Here is a 27,834-nt window from a genome sequence, read left to right as displayed (position 1 = left end):
TATTCTGCCAATTGCTCAAAATGTAGTTACTAAAACAAACCAATGAAATGTTTGAAAAAGATTTTTGCGTCACCAATTAGCTGTTCATTCAGTCGCGGGACACCCCATGTTGGGAATAGATCAGGTTCTCGTTATTTTACATAGACAGGACAAAGTCAAAAAGCTGAATCTACTAGAACAGCTGGAAATTACGATATATAGCGTGGATAATCAGAACACACTGAATGAACAGCTAACTGGTGATACAAATAACTTTTTCAAAAATTTGACTGGTTTCTTTTAGTAACTACATTTTTAGGAATTGGCAGGATACCAGCATTTCACGAAGTCCTTGGAACATGTATACGTTGTTTGTATAGACATCTCTGTGAATTCCTTGTTTACTTGCGTGTGAGCTCACTCGCGTATCAGTGTCGTGTTTGGCTACGTGGTGTGTGGTACCAACGAAGACGCACGAGTGGTTTACGACGATAGAGGAGAGAGCCATGTGGTTAGATGTTGAACACCATAGGCGACACCATTTTAAAGTTTTTTATGTGTTGACGACTATGTGGAGATGCACCTTGGTAGACACGGCTGCAACAAGGGAAGTAGCCACAATGTTTTAATTTCATTATCAATTTTACTGTGTCTCGTGCATGTTCCATTTTAGCAGATTTTAACAGGTTCTTTTATTTTTTATTATTCTGATGCTGGAAGCTTGACTTCTGAAACGCGTCAATCTTAGTGTGTTACACTATAAACAAGTGGTTGAGCCGATATATTTTTTAACATTGACATTCACAACCACGACCTCTCATCCAGTAAGGATAAAATCAAAGTCGATTACAAGCATTAGACGAAAGTGTGTGAGGAAGTGTGTGGCTAATAGTTCTGAGGCAACTGTACACAGAAGAGATACATTTGTACGAATGAACTAATGTGAAGTTCTGAGAAGTTATGGGTCAGGGCTAACTTAACATAGTTTGTGCTGAACTGAAACACAAGTTTGTACCGTAGTATGCACTGAGGGCTGTTGGTTATGGTATACACTTCCGGCTCATGAAACTGATGGACTGTCATCATTTAAGATAGCTTCCTCATCTTTCTCTCTCCTCTGTTGTCACAATCGGTGGCTCCCACTCGTCATAGGAACTGAGAGATCAGCTGTTCCTTTTTAATTTCCCTAAGCTATGCCTCTCTACTTTCCAAAGAAAAACCTAATAGTTTCGACAGCTAGCCCTTAACTCACGAAGTGACTGTTCTGTAACATACACTATGAAGTGTCATTTCTGGGACCCCATCGTTTAAACTGAGATTTAGGAAATAAATAATTTGAAATTTTTCGTTTAAGTTGTATAAGATTTATTTTATAACAATTTCACTGTCGTTTAAATACTCCACCTTGACTGTCTTGCTTTAAATAAAGTCTGTAGTATTTTACTTTTCGTCAAACAAATTCGTATAAACTCTTAGAGAACTAAATTTTACATTCTGAAAAATTACTTTACCTTTGCGTAGCAGGTACATTTTCACTTAAAATGACACTCCAGGGTTTAAATTTGCACATAGACATGGGACAAAAAGAAAGTCTGTTAAACAGGTATTCACTACTGGGATCTACATTTCCCTTTACCACCACTCAGAACATGTCCGATTTTAACTAGTACTTTAATTACTTCATTGAAGAAACAGGAAGGTGTCCATCACCACTGTCCTGAAGTCCTTCCTGTGATAGACACTCTCGGTCGCTAGCAGAACTGTGGCCTCTGGCTAATAAAATCTCGTCGTCCTTTTAGTCTATTCCTTGAAATATATATCCGTGACATGTTCCTCTACACACTGACTTCTATCTTCATCAAGCTTAGGATCGATAAAGCTGACAAATTTCTGAGAATACATTTCTTGCTATATATTGTGTACATAGTTGCGCGTAGTCAGCGCGTACACAACTTTCCCACTAGAGCGCGCCCCGCTAAGCACAACAGCGCAGGCGCAGCGCTCGTCCATCTCCGCACTACGAGATGGCGCTGCCTTAGAGACGGACCAAATTCTGCTTCCGCCGATGCGCGTATTAATATGTAACGCAGCCAATGAGATTACTGCTAACGTAGAACCTTTTCTCCTCGCAGATCACACTCGCGCAGTGATACATGAACGCGCGAGGTATTATAACGAGTGTACAGACCTCCGATTAGTCAGTCTGCCTTAGTCTGAATTAGTCTGTAGTCAAGTTTCAGTCTGCTCCTAATAAGATTGCCATATTCCTGTACACAGCCATGAAGATAAATGTATAGACACTTTTGTCAAGTATCAGAGATATATGTGAGAATAAGATTAACGTACCAAGACCAAAGGAACTTCAGATTGTCAATTGTAAATAGCATTCAGAACCAAGTTAAGTAATTATGCTTTTTATTATTTTGATGAGTGTGTGTGAAAATTAATCAAGTTCTGTTTAAAGTTGGTCACCGTCAATCTGCTACTCTAAGCGTGCAAGTGACATTTCTATCGTCTGACCTAACGGCAGAAGATAAACACGCCACGATAAAACCACGAGCCATATTGCTGACACTCGCCTACTTCGTTAGAGCGACAAGTCAAATAATCTGATGGTGTGTGTACTGAAGTTCTTACAGTACGCACACCACACTATACTAAGAAAACAGGTACATAGTTCACAGGAGACCCCAGAATATGTCAACAGCACGTGTTAGCAACAAACGATGAAGGCGATGATGCAACCGACAGTAAAGCGTTATAGAATTTGCGATTTAACGGGGTTAGATGAAGTATAGGATTCCTCCCTATAAATTACCTTGAACAGCGAGTTTGAAAATTCTCGCAAGGTCTGGGCTCAGCGACCACACCTCGTGAGTTAATGCCTGGGATCGTTTTCTTGTAGTTTTACGTTCTGGGTTTCGAGACAAATATGCAAAATCGCGAGAAATGCGTGCTTGAACATCAATGCAGATGCCAGCCAGGGTGTTTTGTCACAAACGGCACTTGTCCACTTTCCCTAATACGTTGCAAGCGTCTGTGGTGGTCAAGTTCTGTGTGCTTATGAGTGCATTATGTCGGCTTTTTATCAAGTCGTACATGGGCAAATTCTTGGCGCTCAGATGGTGGGCACTGCTGCACCATGACAGCCAAAGTGTTTGGTGTTTCAGGAGACATCGTATCAAATATTTGCACCATATACACGGAAAAAGGGGAAACATCATGTGCTGTCACAACACGAACAAATGTGTGTGTTGTGTGATCGCAACGGACGGTCATTCAAGAGAATTGTGTCGAAAAATAGGGGAACGACAGCTGCAAAGGTCACTGTAGAACTGAATATTGCACTAGTGAAGCCATTCAGCACAAACACAACAGAAAGGGAGCTCTACAAACCGGGAATTGCGAGGCGAGTTGGAACAGAAAGTCGTAGTGTCGAAGCCATAAGACCGGGACTGTGTAGCAATGGAAGAAAGTCGTTTGGTCTGATGAGTCTTGTTTCACACCTTTTCCTACTTCTGATAGACTTTACGCCAAAAGACCGAAAACGTAGCGGGATGTGAGCAGTGATATGGTAGAATTGCATTTAATGTCAGATTACTGGCTAGGATTATGAATCTAGTTCGGCTGATCACGTAAATCCCAGAGTACAATCTTTGTTCCCTAATCGTAATGCAGTGTTCAAAGACTCCCGTTCACATTGTTCGCAACGACAAAGAACTGCTTTTGTGGACACGACACTGAATTGTCGCATCTCCTCTGGTCTACTTAGCGTGATCGATATCTGCTTCCGTCGTCACTGACTGGACGTGCCAGTATTTAGCAGGACATATAGCATAAGATTCCCTTGAAAATCATACAGAACATGTGTTTTTGCATTACGAGCCTATTGCAAGCTGTTTTGAATGCCGTATCACGCATGGTAACCTGTCATCAGTATTGGCGTTTTCACATTTTTGTCCCAACCCTGAATATCTGTCGCTAGTATTGAGAATTCTCCCTCCTGTAGGTACGCCATTGTGTCTGACAGTTTTATAAGTTTCCAAGCGATAACATGGCTACTGCGATCAACGTGCCTTTTTTGTGGACAGTGAAGCAGCCCCAACTCTCTTGTGGTTCCCTTTTTAGGTACTCAACGTCGACGTCTGCTCGTAGATACATATCGTCGGTAGGTTTTCCGGCTTTACTTGTCGACGTGACAGCGACAACTCTCCGATGAGGTGGGGGCCTTGTGTTTTGCTATTATTGGGAGTATTGTAAATATCGCTTTTATTTAGTAATTTGCCCGGCTAAAACTCTCCCCTTTAAGATTAAGACAGCCTGCGCCACCTTTCGGAGGGAGTGGGGACGTCAAAGAGTCACAAAAGTTCATATTAAGCAGTCCGTAAAACACATAAACGTTCACTTCAGTTAGCGTGGTAGTTGATGCCTACGCTTTTCGCTAGATGGTGCTAACATACTGCTCAATAGCTTTGGGTCTGTAAAACCTTCACTGATTAGTACTAGATAAATGAAATAAGTACAACACTCTTGTATTTCACTTTCACTGTATATTCAAGGATTAAGATGGTGATAGATGAGGGTCTATTTAAAAGGTTCCTAGCTTGGAGGAATCCAAATAGTCCGCAAACGCCGATATGCACGCGCTCTACGTCCAGATTCGCAACTAACGGCACACGACACTTTGAAAAGTCCACACGTTAATATCTTAGTACCGGTACGTTTGAATTCACTCGTAGCAGCAGATTATTTGAGTTTCTGTTGTCTATACAGGGTATTACAAAAAGGTACGGCCAAACTTACAGGAAACATTCCTCACACACAAATAAAGAAAAGATGTTATGTGGACATGTGTCCGGAAACGCTTAATTTCCATGTTAGAGCTCATTTTAGTTTCGTCCACCTACGCTCAATGGAGCACGTTGTCATGATTTCATACGGGATACTCTGCCTGTGCTGCTAGAACATGTGCCTTTACATGTACGACACAACATGTGGTTCATGCACGAAGGAGCTCCTGCACATTTCAGTCGAAGTGTTCGTGCGCTTCTCAACAACAGATTCGGTGACCGATGAATTGGTAGAGGTGGACCAATTCCATGGCCTCCACGCTCTCCTGACTTCAGCCCTCTTGACTTTCATTTATGGGGGCATTTGAAAGCTCTTGTCTACGCAACCCCGGTACCAAATGTAGAGAAAGTTCGTGCTCGTATTGCGGACGGCTGTGATACAATACGCCATTCTCCAGGGCTGCATCAGCGCATCAGGGATTCCATGCGACGGAGGGTCGATGCATGTATCCTTGCTAACGGAGGATATTTTGAACATTTCCTGTAACAAAGTGTTTGAAGTCACGCTGGTACATTCTGTTGCTGTGTGTTTCCATTCCATGATTAATGTGATTTGAAGAGAAGTAATAAAATGAGTTCCAACATGGAAAGTAAGCGTTTCCGGACACATGCCCACATAACATATTTTCATTCTTTGTGTGTGAGCAATGTTCCCTGAAAGTTTGGCCGTACCTTTTTGTAACACCCTGTATGTCCGTAAAGTTCCACTCTAGCACTAAAGTCCTAAAATCTCCTTAATACTCCGTTGCTACAGTCAGAGATCGTACACTACATCACTTTTAATCTCCGTAATATTTTAACAGTTTATCGAGAAACTTAACACTATAAAGTCCAATCTAAATATTGTCTCACTGACTGACACGGGTTCCCCGACCTTTAACGAAACAATCAAGGAAAAAAGGCGGCAATAATAACGATCAGTCCTTGTTATAGGTTTTTCATCACAAGTGTTTAACGTCACTGCCTTCTCCATGTACTTAGACGTTAAACTACTTGCTGATATACTATAATTTAGATCTGCAAATACTGATTCCACACTATTTTCTACACTATTTCCCCTCTAAAAATTCCATTCTTAATTTTAAATTATTCTTTCTATATCTTATATCACTATAAACTGAACTGAGGTGTTACAACAGATATCGGTGACACGGTCCGCACGTCCAGTTATGCTGCAAACCCTCGCCTGCTGATCCCCACAAACCTGCGCTGCCCTGAAGCGGACAAGGACGCCGTCGCAGAGGAGATTCGGCGCTTCTACTTCGGAGACCGCCCGATCGGACCCGACACGCAAGTGGAGCTCTTCACAGTGAGTAAGCCCATAAACAAACCAACAAAACGTTAGTACCATCTGCAGACCTGTGAACGCTGCTGCGCTTCAATTCAGGGGAAGATGGAAAGTGGTTATACGAATGCGGAGCGCACTGCTGTTTTCACAAGATTGTCGAACAGGCGCATACAGCTACAAGACTACATCGCATGCCTGTTGTAGAACCTTGTTGCTGTCTTCAGTCCTGAGACTGGTTTGATGCAGCTCTCCATGCTACTCTATCCTGTGCAAGTTTCTTCATCTCCCAGTACCCACTGCAGCCTACATCCTTCTGAATCTGATTAGTGTATACATCTCTTCGTCTCCCTCTACGATTTTTACCCTCCACGCTGCCCTCCAATGCTAAATTTGTGATCCCTTGATGCCTACCAACCGGTCCCTTCTTCTTCTCAAGTTGTGCCACAAACTCCTCTTCTCCCCAATTCTATTCAATCCCTCCTCATTACTTATGTGATCTACCCATCTAATCTTCAGCATTCTTCTGTAGCACCACATTTCGAAAGCTTCTATTCTCTTCTTGTCTAAACTATTTGTCGTCCACGTTTCACTTCCATACATGGCCACACTCCATACAAATACTTTCAGAAACGACTTTCTGGCACTTAAATGTAAACTCGATGTTAACAAATTTGTCTTCTTCAGAAACGCTTTCCTTGCCATTGCCAGTCTTCATTTTACATCCCCTCTACTTCGACCATCGTCAGTTATTTTGCTCCCGAAATAGCAAAACTCCTTTACTACTTTAAGTGTATCATTTCCTAATCTAATACCCTCAGCATCACCCGACATAATTAGACTACATTCCATTATCCTGGTTTTGCTTTTGTTGGTGTTCATCTTATATCCTCCTTTCAAGACACTGTCCATTCGGTTCAACAGCTCTTCCAAGTCCTTCGCTGTCTCTGACAGAGTTACAATGTCATCGGCGAACCTCAACGTTTTTATTTCTTCTCCGTGGATTTTAATACCTACTCCATATTTTTCTTTTGTTTCCTTTACAGCTTGCTCAATATACAGATTGAATAACATCGGGGACAGGCTACAACCCTGTCTCACTCCCTTCCCAGTCACCGCTTCCCTTTCATGTCCCTCGACTCTTATAACTGCCATCTGGTTTCTGTACAAATTGTAAATAGCCTTTCGCTCCCTGTATTTCACCCCTGCCACCTTCAGTATTTGAAAGAGAGTATTCCAGACAACATTGTCAAAAGCTTTCTCTAACTCTACAAATGCTAGAAATCTAGGTTTGCCTTTCCTTAATCTATTATCTAAGATAAGTCGTAGAGTCAGTATTGCCTCACATGTTCCAACATTTCTACGGAATCCAAACTGATCTTCCCCGCGGTCGGCTTCTACTAGTTTTTCCATTCGTCTGTAAAGAATTCGCGTTAGTATTTTGCAGCCGTGACTTACTAAACTGATAGTTCGGTAGTTTTCACATCTGTCAACACCTGGTTTCTTTGGGATTGGAATTATTATTTACAACATCTCTTATGTTGGCGTAATGTGGCCTTTCTGCGGGTTGAAAATTTCCATTGTAGGAATCGATATGGCTCCCGCTATAAAGATCGTTTGATGACAAATAGTTCAATTGGCTCTAAGCACTATGGAACTTAACATCTGAGGTCATCAGTCCCCTAGATTTAGAACTACTTAAACCTAACTAACCTAAGGACATCACACACATCCATGTCTGAGGCAACCTGCGACCGTAGCAGCAGCGCAGTTCCAGACTGAAGCGCCTAGAACCGCTCGGCCACAGTGGCCGGCGAACGTTTGAAACCCAACTCGGTCTGCTAGTAAACGTGGCGCAGAAAGCAGCAGATACCGCTGCCACGTTGACGCCGTGTTGCTTGATTACTACATTGTCCAGACCCATTAAAGTCAAAAACCTGTCAAAAGCCCCAGTAACCATCTTTCGCACAGCGAACCGCTGTGTCAGTCAGGTTCTGGAAGATACCGATAGGCATGTGGAGCTATGCAGACTCCAGTGCTGTGGTCAGATGTACAGGTTTCTCATTTGAGGATCCACGGCTCAAACAGCCCGGATTGGGTGGCACCACACATTCTCGACTGGGTTTGGATGAAATTTGCTCGCCAGGAGAGTATGGTGAAATTATCCAGTTCTTCAAACCACAGACGTACACTGCAAGCTGTGTGACACGTTGCCTGGTCCCTAAGAATAGATTCACAGTTCTGTGCCTTCCAGAATGACGACATCACCCACAGAATGCCACAAAACATTCAAATGGTTCAAATTTCTTGGGGCACTATGGGATCTGGATAAACTGACTAAACCAGAGATTTACAGAGTTTCAGGGAGAGCATAAGGAAACAATTGACAAGTATCGGAGAAAGAAATACAGTAGAAGAAGAATGGGTAGCTTTGAGGGACGAAGTAGTGAAGGGGGCAGAGGATAAAGTAGGTAAAAAGACGAGGGCTAGTAGGAATCCTTGGGTGACAGAAGAAATATAGAATTTAATTGACGAAAGGAGAAAATATAAAAATGCAGTTACTGAAGCAGGCAAAAAGGAATACAAATGTCTCAAAAATGAGATCGACAGGAAGCGTTAAATGGCTAAGCAGGCATGGCTAGAGGACAGGTGTAAGGATGTAGAGGCTTATCTGACTAGGGGTAAGATAGATACTGCCTCCATGAAAATTAAAGAGACCTTTGGAGAGAAGAGAACGACTTGTATGAATATCAAGAGTTCAGATGGGAACTCAGTTTTAAGCAAAGAAGGGAAAGCAGAAAGGTGGAAGGAGTATATAGACGGTCTATTCAAGGGCGATGTACTTAAGGGCAATGTTATAGAAATGGAAGAGGCGGTGGATGAAGATGAAATGGGAGATATGATACTGCGTGAAGAGTTTGATAGACCACTGAAAGACCTAAGTCGAAACAAGGCCCCGGGAATAGACAACTACTGACAGCCTCGGGAGAGCCAGTCCTGACAAAACTCTACCATCTGGTGAGCAAAATGTATCAGGCAGGCGAAATACCGTCAGACTTCAAGAAGAATATAATAATTCCAATTTCAAAGAAAGCAAGTGTAGACAGATGTGAAGATTAGCGAAATATCAGTTTGATAAGTCACAGCTGCAAAATACTAATTCGAATTGTTTACAGACGAATGGAAAAACTAGTAGAAGCCAACCTCGGGGGAAGATCAGTTTGGATTCCGTAGAAATGTTGAAACACGTGAGGCAATACTGACTCTACGACTTATCTTAGATAATAGATTAAGGAAAGGCAAACATACGTTTCTTGCATTTGTAGACTTGGAGAAAGCTTTTGACAGTGTTGACTGGAATACTCTCATTCAAATTCTGAAGGTGGCAGGGGTAAAATACAGGGAGCAAAAGGCTATGTACAATTTGAACAGAAACCAGATGTCAGTTATAAGAGTCGAGGGACACGAAAGGGAAGCAGTGGTTGGGAAGGGAGTGAGACAGGTAGCCTCTCCCCGATGTTATTCAATCTGTATATTGAGCAAGCGGTAAAGGAAACAAAAGAAAAATTCGGAGTAGGTATTAAAATCCATGGAGAAGAAATAAAAACTTTGAGGTTCACCGATGTAATTCTGTCAGAGACAGAAAAGGACTTCGAAGAGCAGTTGAACGGAATGGACAGTGACTTCAAAGAAGGATATAAGATGAACATCAACAAAAGAAAAACGACTGTAATGTAATATAGTCGAATGAAGTCGGGTGATGCTGAGGGAATTAGATTAGGAAATGATGCACTTAAAGTAGTAAAGGAGTTCTGCTATTTGGGGAGCAAAATAGCTGATGATGGTCGAAGTAGAGAGGATATAAAATGTCGACTGGCAATGGCAAGGAAAGTGTTTCTGAAGAAGAGAAATTTGTTAACATCGATTATAGATTCAAATATCCGGAAGTCCCTTCTGAAAGTATATGTATGGAGTGTAGCCATATATGGAAGTGAAACATGGACGATAAATAGTTCCGAAAAGAAGAGAGTAGAAGCTTTCGAAATGTGGTGCTACAGAAGAATGCTGAAGATTAGATGGATAGATCACATAACTAATGAGGAAGTATTGAATAGGATTGGGGAGAAGAGACGTTTGTGGCACAACTTGACTAGAAGAAGGAATCGGTTGGTAGGACATGTTCTGAGGCATCAGGGGATCACCAATTTCGTATTGGAGGGCATCGTGGAGGGTAAAAATCGTAACCAAGAGATGAATACACTGACATTCAGAGGGATGTAGGTTGCAGTACGTACTGGGAGATGAAGAAGCTTGCACAGGGTAAAGTAACATGGAGAGCTGCATCATACCAGTCTCAGGACTGAATACCACAACTGCAACACTATGTGACTTAACATCTGAGGTTATCAGTCCCCTAGACTTAGAACATCACAGACATCCATGCCTGGGGCAGTAGAAGCAGCACGGTTCCGGACTGAAGCGCCTAGAACCGCTGCGCCACAATAGCAGACTGACAAACATTCCCCAAACATTCCCTTCTCAAGCTTGGGCCCAACTGACTGTTGTTGCAGTGTGTTTGCTGCCAGATGTTTCACGGCAATGGAGGACAAATCGCGTTTAACCTGGAAAGGACATCTGTCCCCAATCAGTAGACGTCCAGTAGCTGATTCCAGCTCTTATCTTCCTCTAAGAACCCCCTTCCCCCCTCCCCCCCCCCCCCCCCCGCCCAATAAAGCCCTCGATAGAGCGTGCCTAACATTACTGAGAATTTCAAAAATATACCTGTACAGACATTACCCCTGACGAAGTCCTATTGGCTTGTAGACACCCAAATTTCGGATGGCCTAATATATGCCACAGTATTGTAGTGTGCCTCCAGGGGCTTGTGACTGTTTTCAGGGTTTCTGTCGTGCTGTAGAAAGGGAAGTGGAAGGCACTGATGATTTTGGCAAACTAGGGAATCTTATAAGGGTATTTTGCCATTTAATTCACTCATGAATCTACGTTCCACACGTTATCCACCCCTCCATCCCCCAATGATCTCGGAGGAAGCTAAATAGGAAAGATGAAAAACCGTAAGTGCAGTTTTCTGCCTCAGATTACGTTTAAATTTTCTTGAATGGCACTGAACGGCCCCTAGTCGTTCCAGCTTGAGTACAAGAGCAAGCACTGTGGTCACACTGCGCCCCAGAAGGGGCAGATCGTCTTTAATGAGTATGCAGCCTCTAACAACCCTACCACAACAAAGGTCAAAATTTAATAATGATTGTTGTGTTGCTCACGCTCCTAAATACTGCATTTTCGGGCAACAACAGTCATATTATGTGGCAGGTGTCAGAGCACAGTTAATAAAGTCATTTCATGTAATAATGAATAAACTAGGCACTCATCGTTTCGTGTTTCCCACGCTGGTCTCGTTGTAAAATAGTGGCTCAATTGTCGAAAATCTAGGTGGTGATGATTCCAAGCTCGGATGCAAAGAGGCCTTGGTTTTATTCTGCTATATTCAAAAGTTTTATAGATGTGTTTCACAAACCATTCTTGAAGATTACACTTTTGCAGGGCAATGGATATTTAAAAAAGTAATCAGCACTCCGAATTTAAGTTACACTTCCTTTTAATTGTTTTTATTTGCAATATCACCTAACACACAATACATCACTTCACAATACAAAACATACTTGAAAACATCTTCCTCACTGTTAAAGTTCACATTTTATTAGCTGACTACGTTATGCGTCTTTCCAACATAGCGTCCAAGATTTGCCTTTCTCTAGGTTCGTCTCTCTAACTAACTAATAATCGCTTATGCGCCCAAAAATCAGAGTTGCAAGTACGTCAATGATCACAGTGACAAAAGAAAGAATACACATAAGAATAATATCATTGCAATATAAACATATCGATGAATCAAAGTACCTCTACATCAATGAAATCAAATCTGAATGTTGTCTCAGAAACATGTTAACTACTTCTACTGAAACACAGTAGAATATTACTGGTATCGAGAGGTTCAGGTGAGGTGCCGTAATGGTTACGTAATTCAGGTACCATTACAAGCCCCATAATGACGTTAGGGATTGAACGTCTAAGGATGTCAGTAATGTCAAAGGATACCAAGAACATGTTTCTGTTGCTCGTCACATTGGCAACTGTTGTTTTGTTCCTCGAAATGCCTAGGAGTCAACACCCCAGGGAAAGGGGTGGCTTCATTCACGCCATTTATGCCATCCCCTGCAGCCTTTCATGCCGATTCTGAATGGCGGTGTCTCGGAATGCTTTTCTCCGCCACCCATAAGAAAATCGCGTGATTTCAACCCTGCAACTTGCGGTTCTGACCTCCATGGCAAAAGCGTCAAAATGAAGGGTTAAATGTGGGTAAGAGTGTTGTGGCGACATTCTCATCGTGTGATATGTCCGCAGTGGCATCGGGCAGAACTGTGGTGAAATCTGGTGTGTGTGTGTGTGACTTCATTACCCCACCTTACACCTCACTTGAACATGTGAGATGTGGTCTATTTTTCGCACGTGTCGACACGTTGCTGTTTGAAACGCCGTCGAGCTGGAGGGTGATATCGCAGGGTGCAACGCTTTTGTATCAGTACAGAGCAATCTTGTACATACTGTTGAGCTAAGGTGCAAACTTAAGCGTCACCGTAGTTTAGAACTACGTTGTTTCGAAGGAGTGATGCTTTCATTCCGTTGTGCAGTCCACATTACTCATTTTCATATGGGCCCGGCACCTGATGCGATCATACGTTGTGAGGCGACGGGCAAGTTGTGGCGCCCTGGAAATATTATATGAACGGAGTTGGGGCGGCTACACAAGACGCTCGTCAAAGCCGCGGCCCAGCAGCAACCACGTGGTGCCGAACTTTAGCTGAGCAGGAAGGGAGCCCCAGCACGTGGTCAATCGAGCACATGGCTGTGAATTTCTTGGTGACGCTGTGCGCTGGGAGGGCCAAAGATGGCGAACTTCGTGAAACCTTAGTGGCAGACATTTCACAGTTGTTGTTGTTGTTGTGGTCTTCATTCCTGAGACTGGTTTGATGCAGCTCTCCATGCTACTCTATCCTGTGCAAGCTTCTTCATCTCCCAGTACCCACTGCAGCCTACATCCTTCTGAATCTGATTAGTGTATTCATCTCTTCGTCTCCCTCTACGATTTTTACCCTCCACGCTGCCCTCCAATGCTAAATTTGTGATCCCTTGATGCCTCAGAACATGTCCTACCAACCGGTCCCTTCTTCTTCTCAAGTTGTGCCACAAACTCCTCTTCTCCCCAATTCTATTCAATACCTCCTCATTACTTATGTGATCTACCCATCTAATCTTCAGCATTCTTCTGTAGCACCACATTTCGAAAGCTTCTATTCTCTTCTTGTCTAAACTATTTGTCGTCCACGTTTCACTTCCATACATGGCCACACTCCATACAAATACTTTCAGAAACGACTTTCTGGCACTTAAATCTAAACTCGATGTTAACAAATTTCTCTTCTTCAGAAACGCTTTCCTTGACATTGCCAGTCTACATTTTATATCCTCTCTACTTCGACCATCATCAATTCTTTTGCTCCCTAAATAGCAAAACTCCTTAAGTGTCTCATTTCCTAATCTAATTACCCCAGCATCACCCAACTTAATTCGACTACATTCCATTATCCTCGTTTTGCTTCTGTTGATGTTCATCTTGTATCCTCCTTTCAAGACACTATCCATTCGGTTCAATTGCTCTTCCAAGTCCTTTGCTGTCTCTGATAGAATTGCAATGTCATCGGCAAACCTCAGAGTTTTTATTACTTCTCCATGGATTTTAATACCTACTCAGAATTTTTGTTTTGTTTCTTCACTGCTTGCTCAGTATAAAGATTGAATAACATTGGGGATAGGCTACAACCCTGTCTCACTCCCTTCCCAACCACTGCTTCCCTTTGATGTCCCTCGACTCTTATAACTGCCATCTGGTTTCTGTACAAATTGTTTCTGTACAATAGCCTTCCGCTCCCTGTATTTTACTCCTGCGACGTTTAGAATTTGACAGAGAGTATTCCAGTCACAGCTCATATGGAAATTAATAGTAGCCGGATGAATCATGATAAAAGAAAGATTTTCAATATCTTTTTTAGTTTAAAGTTTAGTATATGACGGTAAATTATACAATTAACACCCAGCAACGAATTTCCAAAATATAAACGCTTCATCCGATTTTGTCGATCGCCCGGTCTTTAGAAATTTGTTAGTGTAAACCTAAATTGGTGTGAATTACAGGCATGTATCTTGAATAGTACATTCATGAAGAAATTGGTTAAATGTTTACTGTGTCTTAGAAAGCACAGAGACATTAGGCTACTTTTGTCGTGTTCCTTTGATACATGTTTCTTTAATTTGTTTATGTATCTAATAATGTGTGTTAAAGCGTGTTTATGGTCCAGCCACAGGTGTATTTATTTAATTCCAAGTTATTTAAATGTAAATCCAGTATTTCGAATGTGTTTCATTATGTTTGTGTGGGTGCGTTGGCTTGAAGACATGGCGCGAGCGCTCTAGCCAATCACAGAGCTCGCGAATGGGGAGACTGGATAGAAGCGAGTTCGGGACAGTGCGGTGCGAGGGGAGTACCGCACAGGACAGGGGAGGTGATGGACGCGGCGGTCGTGGCAAGCGACTTGGAGAGTGGAGCGGTCTGCACGTGGTTGCGAGAGGTAGAAATACTTCGGAGTGCAGACTTGTGAACTTGTGAGATTTCCTAGGTTTCTACAGTGAAGGCGTAGTAGGCGTGTAGAAGTGAATATCACGAGAGCTATGTTGATGTTCATAACTAATTACGTGAAGTAGGAATGTATTGTTTCCCGGTAATTCAACTCGTATTTTATTTAATTGCTGGAGCATCGATGCCAATAAGTGTTTTGTAGAAATATACCATGTTCACTTCTACTGTCATACTCGTCATTTCAAGTCGTTAAGAAAGCACCTGCAGATTTTATTTAATTGCAGTCTTTCATTTATAAATGTCTTTGTTGCGTTCTAAATTCGCAATTGCCGAGTGATAGGCACCTCCGACCATTCGATTCATCTGTATATTCATATTGCATGTGATGACACTGGGACTGAACACGGTTCCCATGGCTCACGTAGCCGGTACATTGGTCAAAAGTCACTACATTTCCGACGTGTGATACCTGGAGACTGTGCCTTGATGTCGAAGCCTCTGGAAAGTTATCTTCCAACAAGATGGTGCCTGTACGTTCCTGACCTACTTCGATACAGATGATTTAGACCATTCCTTGGCCAGCACGTCCTCCAGATCCGTCACCCACTGGAAACATCTGGCCGTGCACTGCTGTGAGGCTCGCACTCCAACACTTGGAATCACTACGCTTTTGGACTCTGACACACAGGTGAATCACCATGGAATGACATACTCGCATCCATCATCAAAGATCACTTCGACTTCACGCCCAGCCCATTCCATTATTCTGAACTTGTAACCGACTTAAACACCTAATTACACGCCCAGCTACGGTTTAAAGTATATCCCGAACCTCGCTGAATCCCAGTATTTTCGACATAAACATACGTTTCCATGAGAGAATGAAATGATATATGAGAGATGAAAACTACAGGACGCAATGGGAATTAACCACACATATTTGGATCCAAAGTCTGGCAATCGACCACTTAGCCACCGAGCTTAATGAAAAATACATAGCCTTCGTCACATGAATCGGGAGAATTTCAATGGGAGAAATCGCGCCAGTAATAATATCGTCTATGCCAAAGCTTCTGGTGGGGGAATCCAAATTCCTTCGATCACTATGCCATTGTTACACAGCATAATTGTTCAAAAAGATCAATAGAGCAATTGCTTTCGCTTTCAGTTTTATGCTAAATGAAGCTTTCTTTCTTTTCAGCTTTTGGGCGACCTGATGTTCACATACCATGGTGTGCGGGTGGCCAAACTACACAGCTCCAAGTCGGTAGCCCCAGCCCACTTCTTCGTCTTCCACTACGTGAATGAGAAAATTCCTGATGGACCGATGGCATCTAGGGTGCGAAAGATCAGGGAGGTGTTTAATGGTACTGTATCTCTAGTGATATTCGGTAGCTTCATTGTTCTCTAGGTAACGTTAACTTTAAAGTTTGGAGGCGTTGTTCTAGTATGTTCCTGCGGTATTGATCTCAAGGCTACCGCTCCCCCATACTCTGTTGTCTGTGCAGACTTCTTCATAGCTACTGGAACCTATATAGATTTCTACCTCCTTACTCTAATCATACCTTGAGCCCCCACCGCAATTTTTATCCCATACAATTCTCTCCATTACCAAGTTGACGATTCCCTGACGCCCCATGTTGTATCCTATCAACAGTTCCCTTCTTTCAGAGAACTTTTGCTATAAATTTGTATTCTCCCCAACTCGACTCAGCACTCCATAGTTAATCAGATCTACCTATCCAATCTTCAGCATACTCCTCTAGCACCACATTTCAACAGCTTCTATTCTAGTCTGAACATTTATCCTTAACGTTTGTATCTACATAACTCGTAATAATTCCGTATCATTTAATTTAACATGTTAAAAAATCTCTTTTCTTTAGAAGTAAGCTGAGATGACAGATGGTACAGCTACAAGGGTCACCCCAAAAGAAATGCACACTGTTTTTGTAAAAATACAGTTTTCATTCTGCATGTGTGAAAGTTTTACAGTGTGTAGATACACCCTTCCCACTTGTTTTCAAACTTAGTTCAACCTGTTCCCGTGAGTGGCGCCGTCACAGCCTGTCTTAAAGATGGCTGCTACACTTGACGTTCGTCAGTAGCAGCATGCTGTCATAGAATTCCTGTGCAGTGAAAACGAGACAGTGGAAAACATCCACAAGAGGTTGAAAAAGGTGTATGGAGGTGCTGATGTCGATCACAGTACAGTTAATCAGGAGGCAAGCAGGTTACATGATGAAAGCGGGCACGGCAATATTGAGGATTGTCCTCGCAGCGGCAGGCCTCGTGCTGCACACACTCCAGACAATGTGCAGAGAGTTAACGAGTTGGTGACTGCTAACAGACGCATCACAGTTAACGAATTGTCACGCTACGTTGGGATAGGGGAAGGAAGTATTTGCAGAATACTGAAAGTGTTAGCGTTAGAAAAGGTTTGTGCCAGGTGGGTTCCCACGATGTTGACAGTGGCTCACAAAGAAACAAGAAAAACGGTATGCAGCGAACTTTTGGAACAGTACGAGAATGGTGGAGATGAATTTCTTGGAAGAATTGTGACAGGTGATGAAACATGGCTCCATCATTTTTCACCAGAGACGAAGAGGCAATCAATGGAAATTCACCCAAGAAAAAAAAACTCAAAACCACACCTTCTGCTGGAAAATTTATGGCTATGGTGTTTTTCGATTCCAAAGAAGTCTTGCTTGTGTTCATCATGCCAAGTGGAACCACCATAAATTCTGATGCATATGTGACGACAATGAAGAAACTTCAAATTCTACTGAGTCGTGTTCGACCACATCGGCAAAAGCTGGATGTTTTGCTGTTGCACGACAATGCACGGCCACATGTCAGTTAAAAAACCATGGAAACGATCTGATGGACAACACCAGGGGGGCGCAGAAAGCTATGCGCAGAAAGCAACGTGTTTTCTCAGTTGTGCGCATGACGTCACGGTGGAAGCAGCTGTGCCAAACAGTACCCAGTTCGAATTGTATGTGATTGTTTTTCTTGTGTTTGAAGGAGTATTTTGATTGAGTTCTTTCTTCTGAGGTACTCAGTCAACAGCGGAAACATTCGGAATTCGGGAAGGTTAACGGTTTTTGCTGTAATTAATATTTGATTCGGAACTGAAACAGTTAGCGATAGTGGACAGCGGGATCAACATTGTGTTCGCCGGTTCTATAGTTTATGGTTCGTCCTGTGAAATTCTTATTGGAGAATCAACAAGTGAGTGAGAAAATTAACAATGCCAGGCTGTGCCGTTACGTGCTGTTTTTTCTACAACCGGAGCACAAAGGGAACTGACGTCATGTATCACAGTTTCCCGCGTAATGAAACATTACAAAAACTATGGTTGTCGAAATGTTGTAGGAAAGACAGTGTAAATGTTGCGCATGCACGAATATGTTCTCGCCATTTCGCAGAAACAGATTTCTTAAGGGATTTACAGTCTGAATTGCCTAATTTGCCCCGAAAAAGAATTCTCAAGCCAGATGCAGTTCCTTCGTGCAATTTGCCGTGCAGTAGTGCGACTGTCAAAGTGTCACCCGCAACAGAAGACAGAACCAAACGGTATAAGAAACGAGATCTACATAAGAGATCTCTGGAAAAGCTGTCACCAAATAAGAAACATCATAATAAGAGCACATGTACAGATGACAGTTTTTTTTCAGACACAGATAAAGTTACTTTGATGAATACTATAGCGGCTTTAGAAAGAAGGAATGCTGTTCTTACAAACAAGTGTGTGCAACTTCGATCTCATTTCAATGCGGTTAAATGAATAGTTTCTGATTTATTTGATCCGAGGTTTCGAATTTCAAGTGTGTGTCAGTGTGGTTGTGATCTGATATTTTACCGATGTGTGAGGCATTAGCTGCGAAAGAATATAACTCATCAGTTTTAACTGTAATATACAGTCGCTGGTTCCAAGATGGCGCAAGGCAGTAGAGAGGGATGGAAATTATGTGGAGAACTGAAATATTGTTCCTGAAGGATGTATCTACACACTGTAAAACTTTGAAACATGTATAATAAAAGATGGGTTAAAAAAATAGTGTGCATTTCTTTTGGAGTGACCCTCATATGTGTACATACACAGATGGCGCTTGTATGAACTACACGAGTTATAAAAGGGCAGCGCATTCGCGGAACTGTCATTTATATTCAGACGATTCATGTGAAAGGATTTCCTACGCGATTATGGCCGCAAGAGGGAATAAACAGACTTTGAACGCGGAATGGTTCTTGGAAGTAGACGCACGGGACACTGTTTCTATAATCGTTAGATAATTCAATATACTGAAATTACCAAACTTCAGCCATCACGAAGGATATCACAATTGGCGACGGTCTTCACTTAACGACCGAGATCAGCGACGTTTGCATAGGGTTGTCAGTGTTAACAGACAACCAAGAGTGTGTGAAATAACAGCGAAAGTCAATGTGGGACGTACGGCGAACGTATCCGTTAGAGCTGCGCGGCGAAGTTTGCCGTTGAACAGGCAATTCAGACGATTCATGTGAAAAGATTTCCTACGCGATTATGGCCGCAAGAGGGAATAAACAGACTTTGAACGCGGAATGGTTGTTGGAAGTAGACGCATGGGACACTGTTTCTATAATCGTTAGATAATTCAATATACTGAAATCCACCACACCAACGGTGCGTTGAGATTACCAAACTTCAGCCATCACCAAGGATATCACAATTGGCTACGGTCTTCACTTAACGACCGAGATCAGCGACGTTTGCATAGGGTTGTCAGTGTTAACAGACAACCAAGAGTGTGTGAAATAACAGCGAAAGTCAATGTGGGACGTACGGCGAACGTATCCGTTAGAGCTGCGCGGCGAAGTTTGCCGTTGAACAGGCAATTCAGACGATTCATGTGAAAAGATTTCCTACGCGATTATGGCCGCAAGAGGGAATAAACAGACTTTGAACGCTGAATGGTTGTTGGAAGTAGACGCATGGGACACTGTTTCTATAATCGTTAGATAATTCAATATACTGAAATCCACCACACCAACGGTGCGTTGAGATTACCAAACTTCAGCCATCACCAAGGATATCACAATTGGCGACGGTCTTCACTTAACGACCGAGATCAGCGACGTTAGCATAGGGTTGTCAGTGTTAACAGACAACCAAGAGTGTGTGAAATAACAGCGAAAATCAATGTGGGACGTACGGCGAACGTATCTGTTAGAGCTGCGCGGCGAAGTTTGCCATTGAGCAGGCTATGGCACCGGCGACCGACACGAGTGCCTTCGCTAACATCACGACATCGCCTGCAGCTCCTCTCCTGAGCTCCGTATCAGTTGGACCGTAGACGACTGGAAAGCCGTGAGCTGGTCAGATGAGTCCCGACTTCAGTTGGTAAGAACTGATGGTAGGATTTGAGTGTTGCCCATACCCCACGAAGCCGCGGCACAAATTTTAATTGATTTAGTCTGCTTCGATCATATTTGATCATTATCGTGAGATAATAACGAGACAGGAGTCTCAAAGGACACATTTAATTATAAGATCTGAGAAGATCACCATATGGTACAGCAGACGTCCTGCTACGTCCAATGCTGGGTAGCTCGCCAATACCGGCGAGCCCTGGCAATAGTGACGGTATTAAGGGAAAATGAATTAAAGTTTGTGTTGGGGAGGGAACTCGACCTAAGTAGTTCGTGCAGCTATGTCTGCCATAGTGCCTCGGTGGTGTAGTGGTAGCATATCTGCCTAGTAAGCAAGAAGACCCGGGTTCGAGTCCCGGCCACGGCACAAATTTTAATTGATTTAGTCTGCTTCGATCATATTTGATCATTATCGTGAGATAATAACGAGACGGGAGTCTCAAAGGACACATTTAATTATAAGATCTGAGAAGATCACCATATGGTACAGCAGACGTCCCGCTACGTCCAATGCTGGGTAGCTCGCCAATACCGGCGAGCCCAGGCAATAGTGACGGTATTAAGGGAAAATGAATTAAAGTTTGTGTTGGGGAGGGAAGTCGACCTAGGTAGTTCGTGCAGCTATGTCTGCCATAGTGCCTCGGTGGTGTAGTGGTAGCATGTCTGCCTAGTAAGCAAGAAGACCCAGGTTCGAGTCCCGGCCGCGGCACAAATTTTAATTGATTTAGTCTGCTTCGATCATATTTGACCATGTATCGAAGTTGGCAACAAGGCACGGTGCTACCTGGCAGCGTCTCCATAATGGTGTCGACAGTTAGTTAGGTAGTTAGCTAGTTGCGTGTTCCATTGATCAGTTTTCGCGGTACGGTAGCCGTTATGATGTGGAACGTGTCGAGTGCGCAAGAAATGCGCATATGAAACTAAATTTATAATGGGCAGCGGCCTTGCTGCACTGGATACACCGGTTCCCGTGAGATCACCGAAGTTAAGCGCTATCGGGCGTGACCATCCAGGCTGCCGTGCGCTGTTGCCATTTTTCAGAGTGCACTCAGCCTCGTGATGCCAATTGAGGAGCTGCTCGACCGAATAGTAGCGGCTCCGGTCAAGAATACCATCATAACGACCGGGACAGCGGTGTGCTGACCCCACGCCACTCCTATCCGCATCCTCCACTGAGGATGACACGGCGGTCGGATCGTGCCGATGGACCACTTGTGCCTTGTAGACTTTTTTTTATATCTATTACAATACAGAGTTAAAGATTAATATTTCTATTATTTACCCTGTTGTGGTTGGCAGGAGAGCCAACACCGTGTTAGTAGAGGAGGCTGAAATGCACGCGTTTTAGCTCACGCAGGTTGGCGTGAGGCCTGGAACATGACAAGGGAATTAGAACTGAGAAAAACGGACGTAGCTGGTGGAATACTTAACTTTAATCCATTAATGGAGAACGTCGCTCTTTGTGGTACATGATTCACAATATCAATAGTACAGATACTGGCGCCTTGCTAGGTCGTAGCAAATAACGTAGCTGAAGGCTATGCTAACTATCGTCTCGGCAAATGAGAGCGTAGAAGTCAGTGAACCATCGCTAGCAAAGTCGGCTGTACAACTGGGGCCAGTGCTAGGAAGTCTCTCTAGACCGGCCGTGTGGCGGCGCTCGGTCTGCAATCACTGATAGTGGCGACACGCGGGTCCGACGTATACTAACGGACCGAGTCCGATTTAAAGGCTACCACCTAGCAAGTGTGGTGTCTGGCGGTGACACCACATACCCCATTCCCTTAAATGGCACAAAATGCATATACTGTATTTATAGATTTATATATTCCTATTCAAGAATTCATCTATGGTACAGAAGGAGTTATCAAGGAGATATGATTTCAATTTATTTTTGAAGCTATTACTGCTGTCTGTCAGACACCTTATTTCATCTGCTAATTTGTCGAAAATTTTTATAGCAGCATATTTTACCCCCATCTGTTCCAAAGATTGGTTGAGCAAAGTATACTGTAAGTTTTTCTTTTTCATGGTATTATTATCATGAATTTCACTGTTGTTTATAAACTGGTCCATCTTGTTGAGAACAAATTTCATTAGTGAGTAGTATTGCGAGGCTCTTATAAGAATTCCCTATCTTTTAAAAAGATGTCTACAAGATGTGCGACTACGAACCCCACACATTATTCTAACCACTTTCTTTTGAGCAGTGAATACTTTTTGTCTAACTGATGAGTTACCCCAAAATACATTGTTTACTTGGAATGGACTGGACTCTAGCCCATCTGAAACGAACATTGAGAGGAAATGATTGCGTTCGGCTACCTGGAGACCATTTGCAGCCAGTCATGGTTCCCAAACAACGACAGAATTTTTATGGATGACAGTGTGCCGCCATGTCACCGAGCCACGAGCCTACGTCACTGGTGTGAAGCACACTGTGCCCAATTCGAACGAGTGATCTGGCTCCTAGATCGCCCGAAATGAGCCCTATCGGACATCCACGGAACATATTCGAGAGGTCCGTTGGTGCAGAAAATCTTGCACAATCAACACTTTCGCAACTATGGACGGCTATAGAGGCAGCATGGGTCAGTATCCTGGAGGGGACCTCCAACGACGTGTTGAGTCCAGGCCACGTCGAGTTGCTTCGCTGGGCCGGGCGAAAAGAGGTCCGACCCGATATTCGGAGGTGTCCCAAGACTTTTCTCACATCAGTGCAATTTCCTTTCTATAGCCAATCAGCATTTTATATCCTCGCTGCTTTGGTCATCGTCAGTTATTTTTATGCCCAAATAATTCATCTTTTTAGTTTGTGTTCCATGTCTTATAATCTCTTTTCGAAGCGCTGTTCATTCCATTAAGCTCTCTTTCCAATCATTTAAACGTCTTTTGCAGAATTACAATTCCACTGACGAATCACACACATTCACAACGTAGGATATATTGTCTTCATACGAGTCAGTGATCAGATTTGGCACTTTATCAGTAATTTTCCGTCTTGAGCGCTATTTATTGTGAGGTTCTTTCGTTTTCACAGATCTAACAGGCGAAGAAAAATGAAACTACCAATATTGTGAGTAATACTACAACGACGCGCTATCAAGAGCAGAAACTGTTAACAAAGGCTCATAGCTTTTATCTCTTCTGCACGAAATTTAATTCCTCTTCCAAGTATTGCCTTTGTTTCCTTCACAACTTTCCCAGAGTTCATACTGAATATCATCGGGGATAGGTTGCAGCCTGTATCACGCCTTCTCAAGTACTGCTTTCATGCCTGACTTTCCTTACGTTATCAATTAGCTATTCCTTTGCGTTCTGTCATCCATCTCTATTGTTAATCGAGTTGTGCGACAAAGTTCGTTTCCTTCCGATTGAATGTAGTACATCTTCATTAGGTATTGTATATTGTGTGTGTGAGTTGAACTGGGGACCTAAAAATGACGGTGAGTCTTCGTACCCGCCATAGCCAACAGTGGTACACAACCCCACAACAGGCCGCAGCAGTCCACCCACCCCACCGCCGCCCCACACCGAACCCAGGGTTATTGTGCAGTTCAGCCCCAAGTGCACCCCCACCTTCCTGGGAACGTCTCACACCAGACGAGTGTAACCCCAAATGTTTGCATGGTAGAGTAATTATGGTGTACCCATATGTGGAGGCAATGTTTGCACAGCAATCGCCGACATACTGTAACTGAGGCGGAATAAGGAGAACCAGCCCGCATTCGCTGAGGCAGATGGAAAACCGCCTAAAAACAATGCACACACCAGACCTCGACACTAATCCTCCAGCCGGATTCTTGCAGGAGGCCAGCACGCATTCCCACTCGGGGAGCAGCTCGTTAGACCGCACAGCTAGCCGGGAGGGCTTCGTTAGGCAACTGATCTACCCATCTAATCTTCAGCATCCTTCTAAAGTAGTACATGTCAAAATCTCATCTTCTCTGTACTGTTTATCGTCCACGTATCACTTCCGCGCAAGGCTATACGCCAGACAAAAACCTTTAAAAAGTAGTTTCCAACCCACAAACATACAGTGATCAGTCATAACATTATGACCACCTACCTAACAGCCGATATGTGCGACTTAGGCACAGGTAACAGCCGCGACGCGTCGCTGCATGGAAGCAAAGAGGTCCTGGTGGGTCGCTGGAGGGAGCTGGCACCGCATCTACACACACAAGTCACGTCATTCCTATATATTCCGAGGAGGGGAGCGGTAAGCTCTGGCGCAACCTGAAATCACATCCCAGATGTGTTCGATTGGGTCCAGATCTGGTGAGTTGGGGGGCCAGCAAATCAACTGGAACTCGCGACTGTGTTACTGTAACCCGTCCATAACATTTCTGGCCTTGGGACATGGCGCACTGCCGTGCTGAAAAATGTACCAGATAGACCATTCGGTACAGTACTGACAGTGCTTTTCTGACTGCAATGCTTTTAAATTTCAATTGAATATTTGTTCCTATTGTGAGACTACAGCTGAGCAATTTGCGTACCTGTAATAAGATTTGATGCAATGACGTATACAGTGATTAGACTGCTCCCTATAGGATCATATGAAATATTCAGAATAGATCGCACAACGGAAAATAATGAACGTCTGGATATGAAAGGGGTGGACAAATTAAGCATGAAATATGGGTACCATAGCTCACATAATTATAATGAGAAAGAGGTTTCATCGAGTAACGAAAAGAAATCGAAGATTGCAATAAAAATTGTCCGTTTCTAAGTTGCATTACTTGATGTCAATAATAAAGTGCAGAAAGGTTCAACACAGGTCGGTGGAATTGGAAATCAAATGATACAACGTCCACGACCTCAATGATGACGAATGTCGTCAGTAGGTTAAAGAAAAGAACCAGACAAGTACGTGAAAGAACACCCTTGCCTCAGCACATGTTAAGTTTAACTGGCTGACTGCGAGAATTGATTTAGAAAAGCGAGACTCAAACTGGAAATAAGTGGCTTCGTCGTCCCCTCCTCACGACGCACGCAAATGTGCCTTATGCTTGCCATCACCGTAGAATTCAGGTGCAGAGGATGGCTGCAGTAATAGCTGAGAATCTACGATAAGTTCTACGATGGAGTCCTCCCTTTCTGCAGCGTCCCTCACTCTGATAGCACAATACGAAGAAGTTGCCTCTCAACAGATCCAAGGGTAAACACGCTATGCTCTCCTACTCAAAATATTGCTGGTTGTGCCAGGACTGAATTCTTCTTAGTTAATCACGGTAGATGTTCCGAGTTCTGACCAGTGAAAAATCTACAACTATTTACCTTATCCTAAGGAATCTGCTACGATTTACCAGTAATCCACATTTCTCTCTTAGAAGGAGACGGCACGACCGTGGGGTCGGGGATTTGTCCGAAATTTTGTGTGGTGAAAGGGGACCCCCCTAACACCTCACACGGTTAACATATAGTATAAAATGTTAGTGCATTGCCGAGCCGCCATATGTCCTAGATGTTTAGGGCTCTGACTTACGCCAGAGGTCACGGGTTCGATTTCTCCCCCGGCACTTTTTTTTTCCTTCTGTTTCATTTTCTTTTGTTATCCCACCGATTATTCATAAGTTTCCCAGACCTACATTATCTTTAACAAATTAGTTACATTATTGAATAAAAATTATTTTCTTTTTGTCCAACAACACAATCCATAGCGGTGCGTTTTCCATTTTTCATTGTAAAGTATATGAGGAGAAACATTGGGTTTTTAATCAGAATAACAAAGTCGATTGGGAAACATTCAATTTTTATACATATAATAATTATAAACAAGTACCGCAGAGGTAATCATCGTAAAAACAAACAAAGCAATAATTTTTGCGACATCTTGCGCAACATATAAAAGCGGATTTTTTACAATCAAAGGGAATTTGCAATAAATCTGTACAAAAACATGCCCCATTAACGAAAATGTTTTGAGTTTCTGATAATTTCGAGGCAAACCAGGAATATTGAATCATGTCTCGGAATATTGGTGACGATAATTTATGGTGAATTATAGAATGAATTTGTATACAATCTTCCCAGGAATTAATTTCACGTTTCTTCTGTAACAATACGCTGCAATTTTGCAAGCAACAGAATAAAAAAAAAAAGTGCCGGAGGAGGAATCGAACCCGACACCTCGGCAGTAAGGGTCCGAGCGCTAACCATGAGGCCAAACGGCGGCTCGGCTCCGAATAACATTTTATTCTCATACAACACGTAAGAAACTTTAGATCGATTTTTCTCGGATTTTCTGAGTAGTGCGTCCTAATACTTTAACCATGTGAGGTGTTAGGGCTCCTCTTTGACCACACAAAATTTCTGACAAATCCCCGACCCCACGGTGGTACCGTCTCTTTGTTAGAGCGGGGCACGGGGCAAATCTCCTCCCCCACCATGCGAGTGGTTTCGCGTTTCAGTCAATGACAGCGGCTGCGCATGCGTACTTGCGAGTTTTCATCCCAGCTACACTAATAATTATGGTGGATCAAGCCGGGACTCCCTAACAAAATTTAAACATCAACTCTTACTCACCTCGTGCGAGCCCAACAGTTTCTTCTTACTCTGACCGCACTGTGTTTCCCATCCCCGTTGCAGATTTCTGTCTTTACTCAGCTCCTTGAAATGGCACTTTGCAGCATGGCGAATTCTGCCTTCACCCTCTCCAAGGCTTTTATCGTAATGTGGGACACTTTCTACGACAGCAACCATCGGTCCAGACTACCTCTCTCAGGACTCCACCATTCAGCTACGGATATTTTTACCACTTGCTTGCGTTATTTGCTGTCTTCTTCGTCTTCCCAAAGTCACCCAGCATACCCATCTTGCGGAAAGACGTTACACATACACTTCACTGGATAAAAATGAAATTGAGAAGTACTTATGGTATTCTCAGTCAGTCGTGTTTGTTTCCATTACATTCAGCTACACGTACATCTACATGATTACTCTGCAATTCACAATTCAGTGTACGGTATACCATAATCGAAGTAGCAGAATCTATCCGGGTGTGGGAAAAACAAATCTTTCTGTGCGAGCTCTGATTTCTCTAAATTTATTATGGTAATCTTTCTTCCTTTTGTAGGTGGGTGGGCGCCAACAAAATATTTTCACACTCCGGGGGCAAAGCTGGTGATTCAGATTTTATGAGAAAATCCTTCCGCAACGTAAAACGCCTTTGTTTTAATGATTGGCACCCTAATTCACGCATCATACCCGCATCACTCTCTCCCTTATTTCGCGATAGCACAGAATGAACTGCCCTTCTTCGAACTCTTTTGATGTCCTCCGTCAGTCCTATCAGATGGGAATCCGAAACCACACAGCAATACTTCAGAAAGAGTAGACAAGCGTAGTGTAGGCAGTCTCTTTGGTAGACCCGTTGCCTTTTCCATGTGTCCAGCCAATAAATCGCAGTCTTCGGTTCGTTTTCCTCTCAACATTATCTATGTGATCGTTCAAATTAAAGTTATTCCTAATTTTAATGCTTAAGCTGCATTTACAGCCTTTAGATTAGTGTGTTTTATCCTATGACTTCACACTTTTCATTTTTTGCAGCCAAATTCCACTTTTCGTACCGTAAAGATATC

General features: G+C 43.1%; 1 protein-coding gene and 2 non-coding genes across 3 annotated transcripts in view; all 3 read left to right on the top strand.

The window, feature by feature from the left end:
* The window catches only part of LOC126292206 (esterase FE4-like), a 93,675-nt gene that overhangs the window by 50,961 nt on the left and 14,880 nt on the right, over positions 1-27,834 (top strand). Inside the window, exons 7-8 of the mRNA XM_049986058.1 lie at positions 5,969-6,138; positions 16,029-16,194. Of these exons, the coding sequence (XP_049842015.1) occupies positions 5,969-6,138; positions 16,029-16,194 (336 nt within the window). The remainder of the gene's footprint in view (positions 1-5,968; positions 6,139-16,028; positions 16,195-27,834) is intronic.
* On the top strand, positions 20,541-20,612 carry Trnat-agu (transfer RNA threonine (anticodon AGU)). The gene has a single exon. It is a non-coding gene; the product is annotated as a tRNA-Thr (tRNA).
* On the top strand, positions 20,883-20,954 carry Trnat-agu (transfer RNA threonine (anticodon AGU)). The gene has a single exon. It is a non-coding gene; the product is annotated as a tRNA-Thr (tRNA).

The sequence above is a fragment of the Schistocerca gregaria genome, chromosome 9 (genome assembly GCF_023897955.1).
Source record: "Schistocerca gregaria isolate iqSchGreg1 chromosome 9, iqSchGreg1.2, whole genome shotgun sequence".
Taxonomy (NCBI): domain Eukaryota; kingdom Metazoa; phylum Arthropoda; class Insecta; order Orthoptera; family Acrididae; genus Schistocerca; species Schistocerca gregaria.
This window is presented reverse-complemented; position numbering and strand designations above follow the sequence as displayed.